The 14713-nt window shown below is 54.0% G+C and overlaps 5 protein-coding genes across 5 annotated transcripts; 1 reads left to right on the forward strand and 4 right to left on the reverse strand.

Annotated features, from left to right (window-relative positions):
* Positions 1-1016: 1016 nt before the first annotated feature.
* On the reverse strand, positions 1017-2535 carry HMPREF1541_00211 (uncharacterized protein; the record flags this gene model as incomplete). Its single annotated transcript, XM_008712518.1, has 2 exons — positions 1017-1393; positions 1455-2535. 2 exons carry the CDS (start codon positions 2533-2535, stop codon positions 1017-1019), a joined length of 1458 nt encoding a protein of 485 aa, XP_008710740.1.
* A 758-nt stretch (positions 2536-3293) lies between these two features.
* HMPREF1541_00212 (uncharacterized protein) lies at positions 3294-4958 on the reverse strand (the record flags this gene model as incomplete). Its single annotated transcript, XM_008712519.1, has 6 exons — positions 3294-4192; positions 4244-4589; positions 4637-4664; positions 4718-4777; positions 4829-4853; positions 4913-4958. 6 exons carry the CDS (start codon positions 4956-4958, stop codon positions 3294-3296), a joined length of 1404 nt encoding a protein of 467 aa, XP_008710741.1.
* A 624-nt stretch (positions 4959-5582) lies between these two features.
* Positions 5583-6131, reverse strand: HMPREF1541_00213 (uncharacterized protein; the record flags this gene model as incomplete). The annotated part of the gene is made up of 1 exon (XM_008712520.1): positions 5583-6131. One exon carries the CDS (start codon positions 6129-6131, stop codon positions 5583-5585), a length of 549 nt encoding a protein of 182 aa, XP_008710742.1.
* Positions 6132-8903: 2772 nt separating this feature from the next.
* Positions 8904-9896, forward strand: HMPREF1541_00214 (uncharacterized protein; the record flags this gene model as incomplete). The annotated part of the gene is made up of 1 exon (XM_008712521.1): positions 8904-9896. One exon carries the CDS (start codon positions 8904-8906, stop codon positions 9894-9896), a length of 993 nt encoding a protein of 330 aa, XP_008710743.1.
* Positions 9897-10602: 706 nt separating this feature from the next.
* HMPREF1541_00215 (uncharacterized protein) lies at positions 10603-14248 on the reverse strand (the record flags this gene model as incomplete). Its single annotated transcript, XM_008712522.1, has 3 exons — positions 10603-10852; positions 10909-14163; positions 14220-14248. The coding sequence occupies 3 exons, from the start codon at positions 14246-14248 to the stop codon at positions 10603-10605; spliced, it is 3534 nt and encodes a 1177-aa protein (XP_008710744.1).
* Between the last annotated feature and the right edge of the window lie 465 nt (positions 14249-14713).

Consider the following 14713-nt stretch of genomic DNA (forward strand, 5'->3'; position numbering starts at 1 on the left):
TGAAAGCTATGAAGCTATGAGTCTATGTGATGAGAGAGGTAGGGTGCCCGGGAAGCTCAGCGCCGGGGGAAAGTGGTGTAAGAATAGAAACGAGGTAGTGGCCACGATCGAGGGTGGTTGGAAAGCCTGACGCCTTGTCCGGGCTTGATTGGCTCTGGGGCCTTGTAACAGCATGTGCGTGCGCTGACAGGCAAGCAATTCAGCCTTGTTGGTAAACCTCAGTTACTGACGGCTCAAGGATTCATGGGGGAGCAGCTTGTGCGAATTGTTGATCGACCGGGTATATGTATATTTGCAGTGGAAAGAAGTTGCCGCGAAAGCTGCAACGCAATCTATCAACATGAAAACCAACATGGTATAGTATAAACCCCAAGATTTGAAGCCTTTTCCAACCATAGTCCTGCCGCTCGAGGAACAATCCTTGGTGCGGCTATGTATATGCCCACCACCGCGGTCGTGTCTATTTGCGGGCTTCTGGCAAGACAGCCAGGCAATAAAGGTGAACTCAGTTTCTGCGGCTTGGTACGCCTCGCTGACGCCGAACGATGCTCAAAGGCCTCGTGTGGTCTGATGCAAGTCCAGATCGTAGAGAGACGCCAACATCGAAGTGGCTAGTGCACCGAAGCAGGGGGGATGAAGAGCCCAACGCATGGAGTTCGGTGCTGTCCCGATCCTCAAACGAGCCTCTACTGGCATGGCTCTCAGTCTCAACATTCAGGTGGCACGAAAAGCGGCTCCAAGGTCACGCCGAAGAAGCTAAAGCTGGCTCCGAGACACGCGCTTGAGAGGACGATCGACCTTCCGGCTGCCTCGATCTTGTCGAGCCTTAGCTGTAAGAGATCCGACCCCTCCAGCGAATTCCAGACGATGCGTGCACATGGACGCGCCAGGCATTCAATCGGGCTGTTGGAGGCTCTTCGCCTGGCCGCATATCACTGGAGTCGCAGTCTGCCAAAGCCCGGATGATCCACTCGCTCCTATCTCAGGCAAGGTCCCAATGCCGGAGAGCGGAGAACTCATCGCCACGCCTCAATCGCACTGCCCTCTTCCCACGAGTGAAAGTCGTCCGCCAGTTGCCAGCTCTGGATCTGCGGAGCCCCGTCCCCTTGCTGCGTGACCGCAAAGGCAGTTCCGGTGGCAGTCATTGCAACATCGCCGTACAGCTTTTCATTGAGGGTCGAGTTGGCTAGCTGGGTGGGAGATGCGTAGTACGAGGACCAGTCATTCTCGGTGCCTTCCCATGTGTTGACTTTGATCCCGGATGAGGAGAGTGACAGGACCTTGATCCAGGATTCAAAGCCAGCACTGACGTTGCTGTATGAGGAGGCGGCCGCAATGGGGGAGCCTTTGGAGAAGGCGGCGTAGGTTTGCACGTTAAGGCGCCAGCCGGGACCTAGTAAGAAAATGTGTCAGCGTGTTCGGTTGCATCTTTGAGACGGGGATCTATGACTCACTGTCCAATCCCGCAACGGATTCTTGATAGGCAGCCAGAGTCATGTTGTGGTTCTTGGCCTTTTGGTAGTAGAGATTGATCTGGTCTGGTAAGGTAGGGCGGAAAAAAGGCTGCAATGCAAGCCCAGTGCCCACGGCCGGGTCGAGGTTATTTCCCAGTTGGTTGAAAGTCCAGCCGCCGCTTGAGCTGAAGTTGCCCATTTGGACAAAGCCATTGTTGTCTTGGAAGGCAACATACGTCGTGTTCGCACAGCGCGCACATTGGTTGTACAATGCCGCAATGCCTGATCCGGGCGTCACCTTCCACGACTCGTCTGCTATCGTGCCAGGCGTCCATTTTCCACTTGAGGAATCGAGAATGGTATCGCGGAGGACATCATTCTCGTCGACGTAGAAGATGCTGATCGCCAAAGGAGAACCGGGACGGGACACAGCAGCTGCAAGAGCTGAACCGTTCTTCGCCGACGCGCCGATCGAGTCTGTGCTCCACGACGACTGCTGAGACGTCGAGCCAGCCGTCATGATCCGGCCACTGTCGTCCTGATAAAAGACCCATGTCCGGTTTACTGACCCGTCTTCGGTAGACGCAGCCGCCACGGAGCGCTGCAGTAATGACTGGGCAGGCGGTGTAGATGGCGTCGAGGAGCCACCGCCAGAAGACGAGCCATCACTGGAGCCGCTCGACTCCCCCGAACTGCTCGAGTCACTTTTATTGAGCACCGTGCCCAAAACACCTCCCAGAACCGCCGCCAGAACGACTATTGCAATGACAGCAAGAATGATGAGTATTTTCCTTCTTTTCCACCACGGTCGAGTCGGAGGTGCTTTGTCTTGCGCGGCATCGAAAACTGCTGGCGCGAAGTCTGGTTTGCTGTGACTGTCGTGGACTGGCATGTGTTGTCCGCTGGGATCGTCGCGGTATGGGGAGTATTCCTTACCCTGAGCCAGGTGAGGAGGGACGTATTCTTTGCCATCATCACCCGCAAACTGTAACCCATCTTGCCCTGCTACCGGGCTGCTGTCTGCCTTTGGCCTCTGCTCGGCTACCTCTAAGGTGCTATAACTGTGATCGGCACTGTTCATCGTGAGGGCCGCGAAGGAGATCCCTGATCGAAGGCACGTGGAAAACGCAAGGAGGACAGAGAAGCAGATTCACCGCGGTAAGGGGACTTACCTCAAGCCCGTCGCGCCCTGGACTTGTCACTACTGAGCCAGCGGAGTGACAATCATGCCATGATAGGGTTTGCTAGGGTCCCAGGAACTTCCTGGAAGCTCGAGGCAGTGTCCGAAATTAGCCCCGAACGCGTGCCGTGCATCTTCTTCCCATATCATAAGGCTGGCCTAGATCATTGGGTACCTGGTGAAACATGCAGGAGCTTCCCTGACTGGTCCAGGAGACGGGAGGCTTCGATTTGACTGTTTGCGGCCGTGGGCGCTTCACCTTTGGGGGCTCTGTTGACAAGGTTCGGCCCCCATCGTGCCGTGTGCCGCTGTCATCTTAAGCTCGACAGGCTCAGGGCGGCAGGAAAAGCTTCTCGCAGTGGACAGTTCGGATCGTTGTGAGTGCGAAGCGGCGTAGCGACATTGAAAGAATTCCTGTGGTGACAGCTCGACTTCGCTGCTAAGGTAAGCGAAAGGGCATGTGCACGCCAAAAGCCCCAATCGCAAACACAACCACTCGAATCGAGGTGTCGTACCTCAGCATTCAAGCTGAGCCTTTTGCGGAACGGTCATCAAGCATTATGTTTGCAAGGCTGTTTACTCTCACCATGTTTCCGCCTGCGCGCTCAATTTGCATTACGTTTCTAGCCTGCAGTATGTGACATTGATTCGGATTTCGTCTACTCCTCGGCCAGCGTCTGGCCTTCCGCCAGACCCTGAACAACCAGCTCCTCGCCTGTCGCCCTCCTGTACAGGTCTCTGATATCATCTGTCGTGGTCTCAAAGTGTGAGCTGGCATCGTAGCTCTTGGAGAGATAGATGTGGTCATTGAGCCCGCTCTCAAGCGGCTCGTAGATGGGAATGGGCTTGCTGGTGAAGATCTCCTCAATCTTGCCCAGGCGCTCCAGACCGGGCTGCAGCTCTAGGTGATGGTTTGCAGACGTCTCGGCGATGGTACTGACGATTGCAATGTAATACCCTCGGGGGCAGACATTGTGGGCCGACGAGACGGCTGCGATGTAAATGTCGTGCTTGCGGCCGACTTGCGACTGAGGAATGATGAGCTGGAAGGAGTCCGAGTCGTTAGTCTTATCGACGGGATGATTGAGAATGCAGATGGCTTTGATGAGATGTCCCACAACCTGGACTTTGTCGGGGAAATACGAGGGGTCGGCAATGATCATCTTCGTCTTGGTGCTGAACTTCATCCCGTCACCCTCCTCGCCGCGCTCCTTCATGGTTGCCTTGATGCCGGAGACTTTGCCACCCTCGTACTCCACCTCGTCAATAGAGGTGTTGAGCATATAGGTGCCACCATAGATGGCAGACAAACGAGCGAAACCTTGAGGCAACTCGCCAAGGCCGTACAGAGGATAGATGTACGGCGACTTGCCATAGCGGGCCATGGAATTTGCATAGAGACGGATACGGCTGATGGCATCAGTGGCCATACCTGGAGAGTTGAGGTATTCATCAGAACTGTAAAGAGCCATAGAGTGGCCGATGAAGTCGCGAGTGGTGGCCTCGAGGCCGAACTTGTCGTACACGTCCTTCATGGAGGACTGGTTGAGGTTGAGACCTGGTCTCTGATTAGTATCTCATCCGCCGAATTCCTTTGACTGCTACTGACCACCATGAGTGCTCGGATTGTTCTCTTCGAATGCCCCGACCCACTCCAAGAACTTCTTCGCCCGTCTCTTCTCGAACAAGCCCATCAGAGGAGAGCTCAGGGCCTCAGAAGCCGTGGAAGGGACTTTCGCCACAGTCGCTCTGGGTCCAGACCCTTGCTGCACGAAGCTGCCGGCAATCTGCCTGAACTCGAGGTATCTTGTAACATTGGTAGAGACGAGAATGTTCGTCAGCTCTCCGTTGGCCATCAGCAGCTTTGGTACGAGATCAACGTTCCAGTCGTTGACTCGGCCGTACTTCTTCCACGGCTCCTCCCCCTCTTTGAAGTTGCCATATTTCTTGAAGAGCTGTCTTCTGTCAGAAACCTGTCGCTGGGTTGGAGAATCGCACGTACAGCCTCGATGTTCACAGACGCAGCTTCTCTGTCATCAGTCAGCCATTGCACCAGCACGCTTCTGTACGGAACTCCTCATACCCGCCATAGTGATCATTGCGATCAATGTGTAGCACCTTCTTCCCCTTCACACTGAGAACACTGTGAGAGCGTTAGGACTTCGCGAGAAGGACAGCCGTCGAAGGGACACACCCGGAGAGCACGCATTCGGTCAAACCTGCCACATGTCAGTTCATCTGGCGGGGCATCATGTTCTCAGTGGGGTATGCTGCTTACCGGTGCCGAGGACGACGACATCATATTCGGGGGCAATCTCATCCATAGCGAAGTAGTTTGATGCTGGGTGAGCCGCAATCACGGAGAGAGGCAAGCTAGCAACGTCTACAAGAGGCCCAGAGGTGTCGGTGAATGAAGCCATGCGGCGGTCCCCGCTTGGCAATATCGATCTGCAGCAGCCTTGCGAGGCTGAAGTTCGGCATACGATTATAGATCAATCTGAGACAGAAACCTTTCATTTGTCGGGAATTGTACAATGTCCACCATAGTGTGCGGCATCCTGAAAATGCAGTCTCTCGCTCAAGCGAACGAACGCTGAAGCATACGGGACCCGCCCCCAGACGCATGCGCCCTGACCCACCCCTCATTGTCATGTTCCTCACTCATCCAGTTCCTCTTCTGCCAACAAGTCCTTGAGAGCTGTTTGGTTCAGTAGGGTGTTTGCCTCAGACCAGCTCTCATAACGGTCCCGCAGGACTCTCCGAACAGTATGCATCGTTTTCCGGACCTGATAGGAGTGGTTAGCGGAGCTCAGGGGTTATGACTCAAGGTTCAAATGGCAAATAGCAACTGTATCAGGCAACCTTGTGTGAGTTCATGTTCGCAAAGATTAAGCAGTCTTTGCGATCATTTCGGCGAGTGAAAGTTGTAGTTCATCGTGGAAACACCGTCATAGAGAAGTGAGGGGATTGCATACCACTTTCAGACGCTGCTCGTTCTCAGTGGCACCGTAGCCAGCTCTTGTCCGTCGCAACTCTCTCGCTCTCGTGTTGATCTGATTGGCCTCCAATATGCACTTCCAGTAAAGCTTATGAAGGTCTTCGAAGGATTTGATCGTCAGCTCCATGTATGACCATGCGCGACCGTGTTGGGCTTCGGCGGCGGCCGGCACCATAGGCTGTTTCCTCTCGTTGAAAAAGCCCCAGAGGCCATGCTTGTCGGAAGTCTTGAATAGGGCTCGTCGTTCGGGACTGATGATAGGTATGGGTAAGTCGTATTTGTATACCTCGGTCTTTTGCTTCGGTGGTATACTCCTGATCGCAGATACGCCTCTCTTCTTGTTTGGGCCGGTCGTCCGCCGAGAAGCTGATGTCGGTGAGGTGCTAAACTCTCGAGGTGCTGAGCTGTGAAAGGAGCTGGCAGTCGCGAAAGCTGGAGCCAGGAATATGGGGACACTGAAAGGGCGCAGGCGCGCTGGTACCGCGGCTACGACAACCATTTGTGTCGTTTCTAAGCACTGCAGACTGCGACAGTCGTTGCGAAGGATAATTGGGGCGAGTGCTGAAATGGGGGCTTCGGGAGTGGTGTAGCAGAAAGAGCCTTCGTACTCGTACCTCTACACAAACCTCGTGATTCGCCAAGGCTCGACCAATGTACCGACGTTCTGCCGACGTTGACCACACGGTTCACCTCGTTGGCACCGAACATACAAGTGAGCAATAGCTGCATGCGCGAAAGGAATCGTGCTCTTCTCAGAGGCAGTTTCTTTGATTTTTGATTTCTTTTATCTGTCAACCACGTTTGCTGCTCCAAGAGACCGTGTCGATACAGAAAGAGTAGACTATGCTCTCTGTCGAAAGAACCTCTGCAACATCAGTCAGGCCCTTGCCATCCTCCCTCCTTAGACCAGTCCAAGAAGATGCCTCTCACGCGCTGGAGTTTATTCATGCGGTAGCTGATCGTGACTCGGAGATCATTCTCTAGCGTAGTTGACGAGAAGACGGCCTGCATTTCGAAGGCCAGATTTGGATTGATTGAGATTGAAAGTAACATCGTAATAGCCATTCCGAGGCTGCCCAGCGGAGGGCTCAACCTCAATGCTCTTGATACGCCGGAAAAGCCCAAACGCGCGGGTCTGATCGTCTAGCCAGTGCTTTTGGACGAACGTGGCCGGGTCTTCACCGTTGGAGGAGAAGCCGAAGATCTTTTGGCGGCAGCAACTGGGGGCCTCAATTCGGAACTTGAGGCAACGCAGCTGCTGGAATCGGGAGATATCCAGCCTGTAACAGCGAGCCTTGCACATCCACATCTCGTCGATGAAGTTGAGCTTCCTGGTAAAAGCCTCGATGGCTTCAAGCGTGCCAGGCATAAAGTCCGCGCGTTCGAGCAGTGTCTGGTCAAGATAGACAGTGGTACGCTCCTCAAGGTATGGAGTAGCTTCTGAACGGATAGTCTTGCATGTTTGCAACAGATTACGACTTGCACCCTCGATGACTGCCGTCTGCTGCGTGTTGAATACTTGGTCAGAGTCGACTTGGAGAGTGGGTTCGGCAAAGACGTGATCGTAGATCATGAGTCGGACTTCAGGAGGCAGAGAAAGGAAGCCGAGCTTGGCTGGACTGTAGATTGACGACATGTTGAGTGAACAAGCGTTTCGAGATGATGCAGCCACTTTGTGTTGCGGTGCTATTGATGCGTGCTTGGTTAATCACAGAAATCAAGACTTGCAAACTAGGCGAGAGCAGCGTTTGAAGCAGTGTCCATCGGAGCCTGTCGCCTTTATCACGGTGGCTGTGTATGAGATGACATGATCTCCCTTTCCTTTGTCTGAGAGTGAAGTCAATAAGCAGGGAAACGCAGGCAGAACGATTCACATGAGACAGGACCCCGCCGCTCACAGGGATGTTTACCATATTGTAAGACAGCTATTCAGACAGCTGAGAGTTCCTGGCTGACTAGACCATGGCCATGCCCAGCTCAATGTCTTGTCTATACCTAGGTAGGTACGCATTTGCTGAGCCAGCAGGAGTGCCGCTAAGCCTTCGAAAAACATACGGCTTTTGGTCAAAAAGCTGCGTCTTTGCCGATACAGGCGGCTGGGCCCATCAACTTCTCAAGACACACTCACAACGTCTTCCCATAAACTCATCTAGATCCACTAACGAAGTAGAAACAGTCCTTGCTGATCCAGCTACTACACCAGCAGCCACCGGATCAACAATATGAACGAACTGGCTGGTGAAAAGAGCTTGCTTGCGCAGGCACATAGCAGGATGCCAGTGCGGTACCATTCGTTGAGAGATGGTTTAGATGCGATACAGGACCAGCAGGTCGTGAAGGGTTGAGTGTTGGTGTACGCTCTCGGCTCTTGAATCTTACAGGCTCGGAGCTTCTGGGGCGGCGGAGTGCCGCCCGTTCCACGGCAGCTCTTGGCTTGGGCTTCTCGGATGCCAAAGCTCCGGGCATCCATGCCATGATCTGTACTGTGGTATGTCCTTGCGAACGCTTCATCATACACATTTCGGTCGGTGCTTCGTCCCGGCACTTGTGGCGAGCGGCAATTTCCCGCCGAGCCACAACATTCAGGCGAATCCGCTTCAGCTTGCGACTCCTGCATATGCATGCGTTAGTCACCCCCAGAGCTGTTGGTTCTACAGTACACCGACGCATGAATGGTTTGCCCAACGCACGCCGGCTGCTCGCCATGATGTTTTCTTCGAGGCCTTGAACGGCCCTTCACCCAAATGTCCAGCTAGCAGCACCGCAATCTGTTCAATGCTCCATCTTCGTCCTGACGTTGTGGGGCCACGACTTGCAAGGCCCCCTGCCCGGTTCCAAGCGACCTCTCAATTGCCCGGCGCTTGAAACTGGGATCGAATCATGTTATGTCAAGGCCGACTCTAGCTAACTGAAACCGTGTTGCTAGAGTCATAAGCATTGTCTAGTATCCGGTTTAGGCTTTGCCTAACGGTCACGATGATCTTGAACCTGTTCCTAAATAGCCCACCTACAAGCGGCGACGAATCGCGAATTCTCGGCCTCGCAACGCCTTCTGGTCCTGCGCAGCAGGTGAACATCGCTATATGAAACACTGACACCCTGGTAGGGAAGTATCTTACTCTTCTCAGGTTATTCCCTCAAACGTCGCCTGGACCAGCTGCATCCGGTCCCCTCCTGATTGCCGCGCCCCCTGGTCAGCAACCTTATACTGGTCGTGTATATTTCCATTTCTCCAGAAGCAAGCTCCGCATTTTTGCACAGACAGGCAGTCATGGCTTCTACCTCAGCCTGGGGCCGAATGCATGCCACATCACTTCTCCTACTCCTCCTACCATTACAATCAATAGCGCAGACATCGTCCACCCTGACCGTCTCAGAGAACGGCGACTGTGGCAGCGATGTCAGCCAGACATGCCTAGGCTCCCGCTTCGGCAACTGCTGCTCCTCCAGAGGCTTCTGCGGCTCCACCACCGACTACTGCGGCGCCGACTGCCAAATTGACTTCGGGACCTGTTCATCCCTCAACGCGACTCTGATCAGCGCCGACGGAAACTGCGGCGCCAGCGACCCCGAGGGCCAAGTATGCTTGGGAAGTACATTTGGCAACTGCTGCAGCCCCCGGGGCTTCTGTGGTTCAACATCAGACTATTGCGGCACGGGCTGCCAGAGCGGGTACGGCAACTGCGGCTCCAACGACGGCGAGAGCACCACCAGCGTCGCCGACAGCGCAACGAGCTCCAGCGCGGCATCAACGGCCGGTCAGGGTGCAGTAGAAGCAGCCACAGAGGCGCCCGCAGACACATCACCTCCCCTTCAGCCAACTCAAGAAGGCATCTCAACTGGCGCAAAGGCCGGCATCGCCGTCGGCGCCGTCGGCGCAGCCGCCCTCGTCGCCGGCGCTCTTTTCTTCTTCCTCCGCCGCCGCCGTAGGCAAGCCGTTCCAGGCACCAAACTGCCAGCCGACGACGACGCCACGATGAGTCCCAGTCCGCCCAAGTCCATCGGCGGCGAATCCATATCTACCACCACGGCATTCTCGCCCACCATCTCGTCGACGGCCATGACGGAACAACACCCTCCCATGCCGATGACGCCATACACGGCGAAGGACGGACCTTCCGCGCACGTCTCAGAACTGGCTGAAGCAGGCGACCGACGAGTCGAGCTAAATGCTGGCGACAAATCACCCGCCGTGGCGGAGTTGGGCTTCGATGCCGCGGCGGAGCTGCCGAGTGAGCGATACTCGAGGGATCTGGGGAGATAGCAGTGGGAGGGGGGGAAGGTGTATACAAGTAAATGCTGACTGGGGCATTCTCGAGAGACGCATAAGCTATATGATAGTATTAGTTTCCTTGAGAACAAGTCAGGGACGCTTTCACGCTTTCCCTAATACTGTTTACACGTTGTGTAAGATTCATGACCGCGCGGTGGCCCGTTGTGAGGATTGATAGACAGATAGATAGAGGGGTTTTTCTTAATGATCACGAACGATACTCATTCATACACCTACCTCGCGAGAGGTGCGTACGTAACGTAGACAATCGCCAACGGCGTAAAGACCGAATCGTCGTTTCTTGTGGTCCTCTCATGCATTCAATATGGGTGTCAGCCGGTGCAGGGCATGAAGTTATATCTCCTTCGGTGTATCGTAGGTATGCAAAGCGTGCGCGGGTTGGAAAAGCCAGGCGACGCAACGCAATGAACCAATATGAAAGAAGACCCCTAGTGGTCAGCCCCCGTCGCCGCCGCAAACCATGTGTATCATTTCAGATGCTCAAATCCCCACCAGACCAGACCAGACCATGCTGTCTCAATGCCAACTAATGCACGCCAGTCCAAGCATCGCGGATGCCAGGCCCTTTCGATCCGCCTGCTCCCAATCATACAACCGTACACACATACATGCATATAGACAGAACCAGAAAGACACGCCCAAACAAAGTTCATACTCCAGTCATGATCACATCACATCACTGCATAACGCTGACAACACTCGTCCCCTCACTGAACCTAGTCCTAAACACACGATTCGCATTCTGGAACATGCCGTCCTTGAGACTCACCACGATGAACTGACTGCCCATGAAGCGCGTCTTGATGAGTCTCCCGATGTTCTGCGTGTGCGACAGGTCGAGCGCGGCGTCCACCTCGTCCAGGATGTACATGGGCGCGGGCTTGAACTGCAGGAGCGCGAGGATGAGGGAGAGGGCGATGAGAGATCTGTGACAGAATTCATGTTAGTTTATGAGGGATATGCAGGGGAGGTGGAAACGTACCGCTGCCCGCCGCTCAACTCGGCCAGACCCGTCTTCCACACCTTGCCCAGCATGACTTTCACCTCGAGACCCTCGCCGATGCGGGAGACATCGCCGTCGATGGGCTCGAGCTTCGCGCTGTTGTTGCCGGGGAGCAGGTCGGCGAAGATGTTGCCAAAGTCTTCGGTGACCTTGCGCCACGTCTGGAGGAGGGCTTCTTTCTTGTATTCTTCGATGGTGATGATCGTCTCCTCGATCTTCTTCTTGTCGCGCACCACCGTCCGCAGCATGTTCTTCAGTCCCGCCTCCTTCTTCTCGACGCTATCGATCATGGGCATGACCTTGGGGTTGATCTTCTTCTTCATGCCTTGGAATCGCTCGGTCAAGTTCTTCATTATGGCGCGGGACTCTGCAAGATTCTTGCCGTGGAAGTCGTACGGTGTGTTGGGCTTGCCGAATTGGTCTTTGGTATCGTGAATCCAGTCGTGTTCCTTCTCGAGGGACGCAACGTGCGATGCCGCTGCTGCGGAGTCCTTGGCTAGCTTTTCGACGGCGTGGGATAGCTTTTGCGCCTCGAGAGACTCTTCGGTGACTTGTTTGGACTTCCGAGATTTGGCGGATTCGAGTTCTTGAAGCTCGTTGTCAAAGGAGGTGAGTTTGGCTTGCTCTTCCTGTAGCTCGGCTTGGGCAACATCGTGCGCTGATTTTGCAGCAGCCTCTTCTTCCCTCAATGATGCCAACTCTTCATTCTGCGCCGAAATGCCGCCTTCGACCTCCGCGAGCTGTTCTTCCGCTGCAGCTAGATCCGACACTGCCTGCTCAGAGTCGAGGCGGGCTTCTTGGAGCTCCTTCTGCATAGTCTTTATTGCTACTGTGGTCTTGGACAGGTTCTTCTTGAGATCAGCAAGAGACTTCTCCAGCTCTTTGAGCTTGCTGTCCTTGTTCCTGTTGAAGTCAACCATATCCTTCTCGATACGCTTCACATCCTTCTGAGCTTCGGCTTGAGTCGTCTTCGCATCGGCCATTGCTTGTTTGAGTTGCACTATGGACTCTTTCATCTCTTCAACAGCTGCAATAATCGACGACGATGAATTGCCTTTGATCTGCTCTTCTGTAAGCTTGATCTCATGAGACTTGAGATCAAGTTCCTGTTTGACTGCTCGAATGCTTGCCAATTTCTGCTGTTCACTCTGCATCTGTTGCCGCAGAGTGTCAAGCTCTTGCTGATGTTGCATCATGTTCTTCGTAACTTCATTCAGCTTCTGCAAGATTACCAGGACGCCGCTGGAATTGGGCGAGCTGCCACCAGACAGCGTTCCAGAAGGATCATAAACGTCCCCTTCAAGAGTCACACTCTTTAACCGCACGGAAGGGTCGAATGTAACTTTCTTTGCTGTTTCGGCATCTTGGCAGATCAGAGTTGTGCCAAAGACGAAGTCCATGGCGGCTGAGACTTCGTAGTCGTAACCGATCAACGAAAGTGCCAAGTCGACCTTGCCAGGAGCGAGCTTTTGAGCAGCACCAACCTTCTCTGCTGACGCTCTAAAGGCCGAGATCTTGTTGAGTGGAATGATAGTGACTCGCTTCTTCAGCTTGCCCTTTTGCAGAAGTTGTGTGCCCGTCTCTGCGCTATCGACCACGACATTGTATAGTCTACCACCAGCACAGATCTCCAAGGCTGTGCCGGCCATCGACTTGTCCTTGTCAAGTGTGAAGAGCTGGGCAACCAGACCCTTGACTTTTGACCGATCGAAGTTAGGTGAGGGGTCGCTGTAGTTGAAATCCACATTAGCGACCTTTCTTTTCAGTCCATCAGCCTCTTCCTTGAGTTTGCGAATGGTCTTTTGTAGCGTCGTCTGCCTCTCCTGCATCGCCTCTTCTCGGCCAGGCTCGAAACCCATCTTTGAGAGATCGGCCTCCAACTTCGCAGCTTGCTTCCTGAGGCTGTCGAGACCGTTGATGAGGCCAGCATTTTGATTTTTGGCTTTCTGTGCGCGGGGTTCATCCTCCTTGATCTGCTTCTCAAGATGCGATATCTTGAGCTTGGCTTGCTCTTGCTCGGTACCGGCACTGGTGACTCGGTTCCGGGCCTCCTGTAGCTGCCCCTGATATCCACTCTCCTGACCCTCTCGTGAAGCAACACCAGTCTGTAATGTTGAGAGCAATTCTTCTTTGCTCTCCATCTCGGCGTTCTGCGCATCGACTTCTGCCTTTGAGGAATCGTAATTGGCTTGCAGCTTCTCGAAAGCAGCCTTCTTCTCAGCGACTTGCTTTTCAAGCGCTTTGACCGATTTGGCGACATCCTTTTTCCGCGATTCCTCCTCACTCAGACTGCTCTTCTTGAGGTCAAGAACTGTCGCCAGCCGAACCAGTTCGTGGCTGTGTTCTTTGACCTGATTCTCCAGAGCCTGGAAACGACCACCTTTGCGCATTTCCTTCTCCCGCACAGCGCGGACACGCTGAGCATCCTCTTCCAAGTTTTCGATCTCGCGCTTGAGTTTGACAGCATTGTCCTCAAGATGTTGCATTTTGGCACGCTTTGCTTCGTGCTCGTCGGTGGCTTGTCGCATCTTCTCCCCTCCTCTGACGTACTCTGCTGCCACAACCACTCTAGTGAGGCGCTCGAGCTCGCCCTGAGTCTTCTGGTAGTCAAGCCACGCTCGCTTCTCGCCGCGCAGCTTGTCCAGTTTCGGTTCGATTTCTTCTTTGAGGAGCCCTTCGATCTCCTTGACCTTCATCTCCTTCTTGGCCATGGTCTTGTTGGCTTTGTCTTTGCGGTCCTCGAACATGCGCGTTCCAGCAGCCTCTTCGATCATGGCCAATATTTCCACCGACTTCATGTTCAGCACCTTCGTGATTCGTCCCTGCATAATAATGAAATTCGGATTGTTGATATTCAGTCCGACGCTTTGGAACAAATTCTGCACGGTCTGTTGCTGTGCGCGATGACCGTTGATCAGATATTTACTAGTGCCGCCCATAACGATTTGCCTGGTTACGCTGATTTGCGCATACTCTTCGAAACCAATGGGGCTTTTGTTCTTGTCGCCGTTGTCAAACACAATCGTGACGCTGGCCTTCGTGACACCGGCCTGGCCTCGCTTGTATATCAGATCCTGCAAGTTTTGTGCTCGGACTGTAGACATATTGTTGATACCAAGGACGAAAGCGATGGAGTCGAGGATGTTACTCTTTCCCGAGCCATTGAGGCCGGTGACGGCATTGAAGGAGTCATCCCAGCCCGAGATTACCGTGCGAACCTGGTAACTCTTGAAGCTAATGTGCGTGTCAGCGATGTGTTCGCGCGTAGGAGTGCGATCTGCGCATCTTACCCATCGATGATCAACTCAACGATCCTCATGTTGGCGGTTAGTGGCGTGCAACGCGCTCGTGGGTGACCTGTGTTAGTACGCGATGTCAAGGGAGTGCATGACGCGCCCGAAGGGTGTTGCAGGCTTGAGGCCGGTGTGCACGGTTGGCCGCACCTGAGTTTGTTGATAGATCTCCATTTGGGGAAAGGCGTGCTGCTATAGAGGCAGGTTTGCCGAGAGCTAAACCATCTGCGATGTAAGGTTAGTGGCTTTCCCGAATTGGATATTTGGGCAGCTTTCATAGGCACCGAAGCACGTCAGACTGCATTTTAATTTCAAGTTGCTGGGATGTTTCTCTTCCTCCAAAACACCGGGCGTATAGTTTGCACCGCCTTCCAACGCTACCTTCAAGAAGTCACTAGAATAGCAACGCAGTTCTGTGATTTACTATCTAGGCGAGCAGTGATTTGTGTGAAATACCGGACTATCAACACAGATGCTGCACAGTCCGATTT

The sequence above is a fragment of the Cyphellophora europaea genome (assembly GCF_000365145.1).
Source record: "Cyphellophora europaea CBS 101466 unplaced genomic scaffold supercont1.1, whole genome shotgun sequence".
Lineage (NCBI taxonomy): Eukaryota > Fungi > Ascomycota > Eurotiomycetes > Chaetothyriales > Cyphellophoraceae > Cyphellophora > Cyphellophora europaea.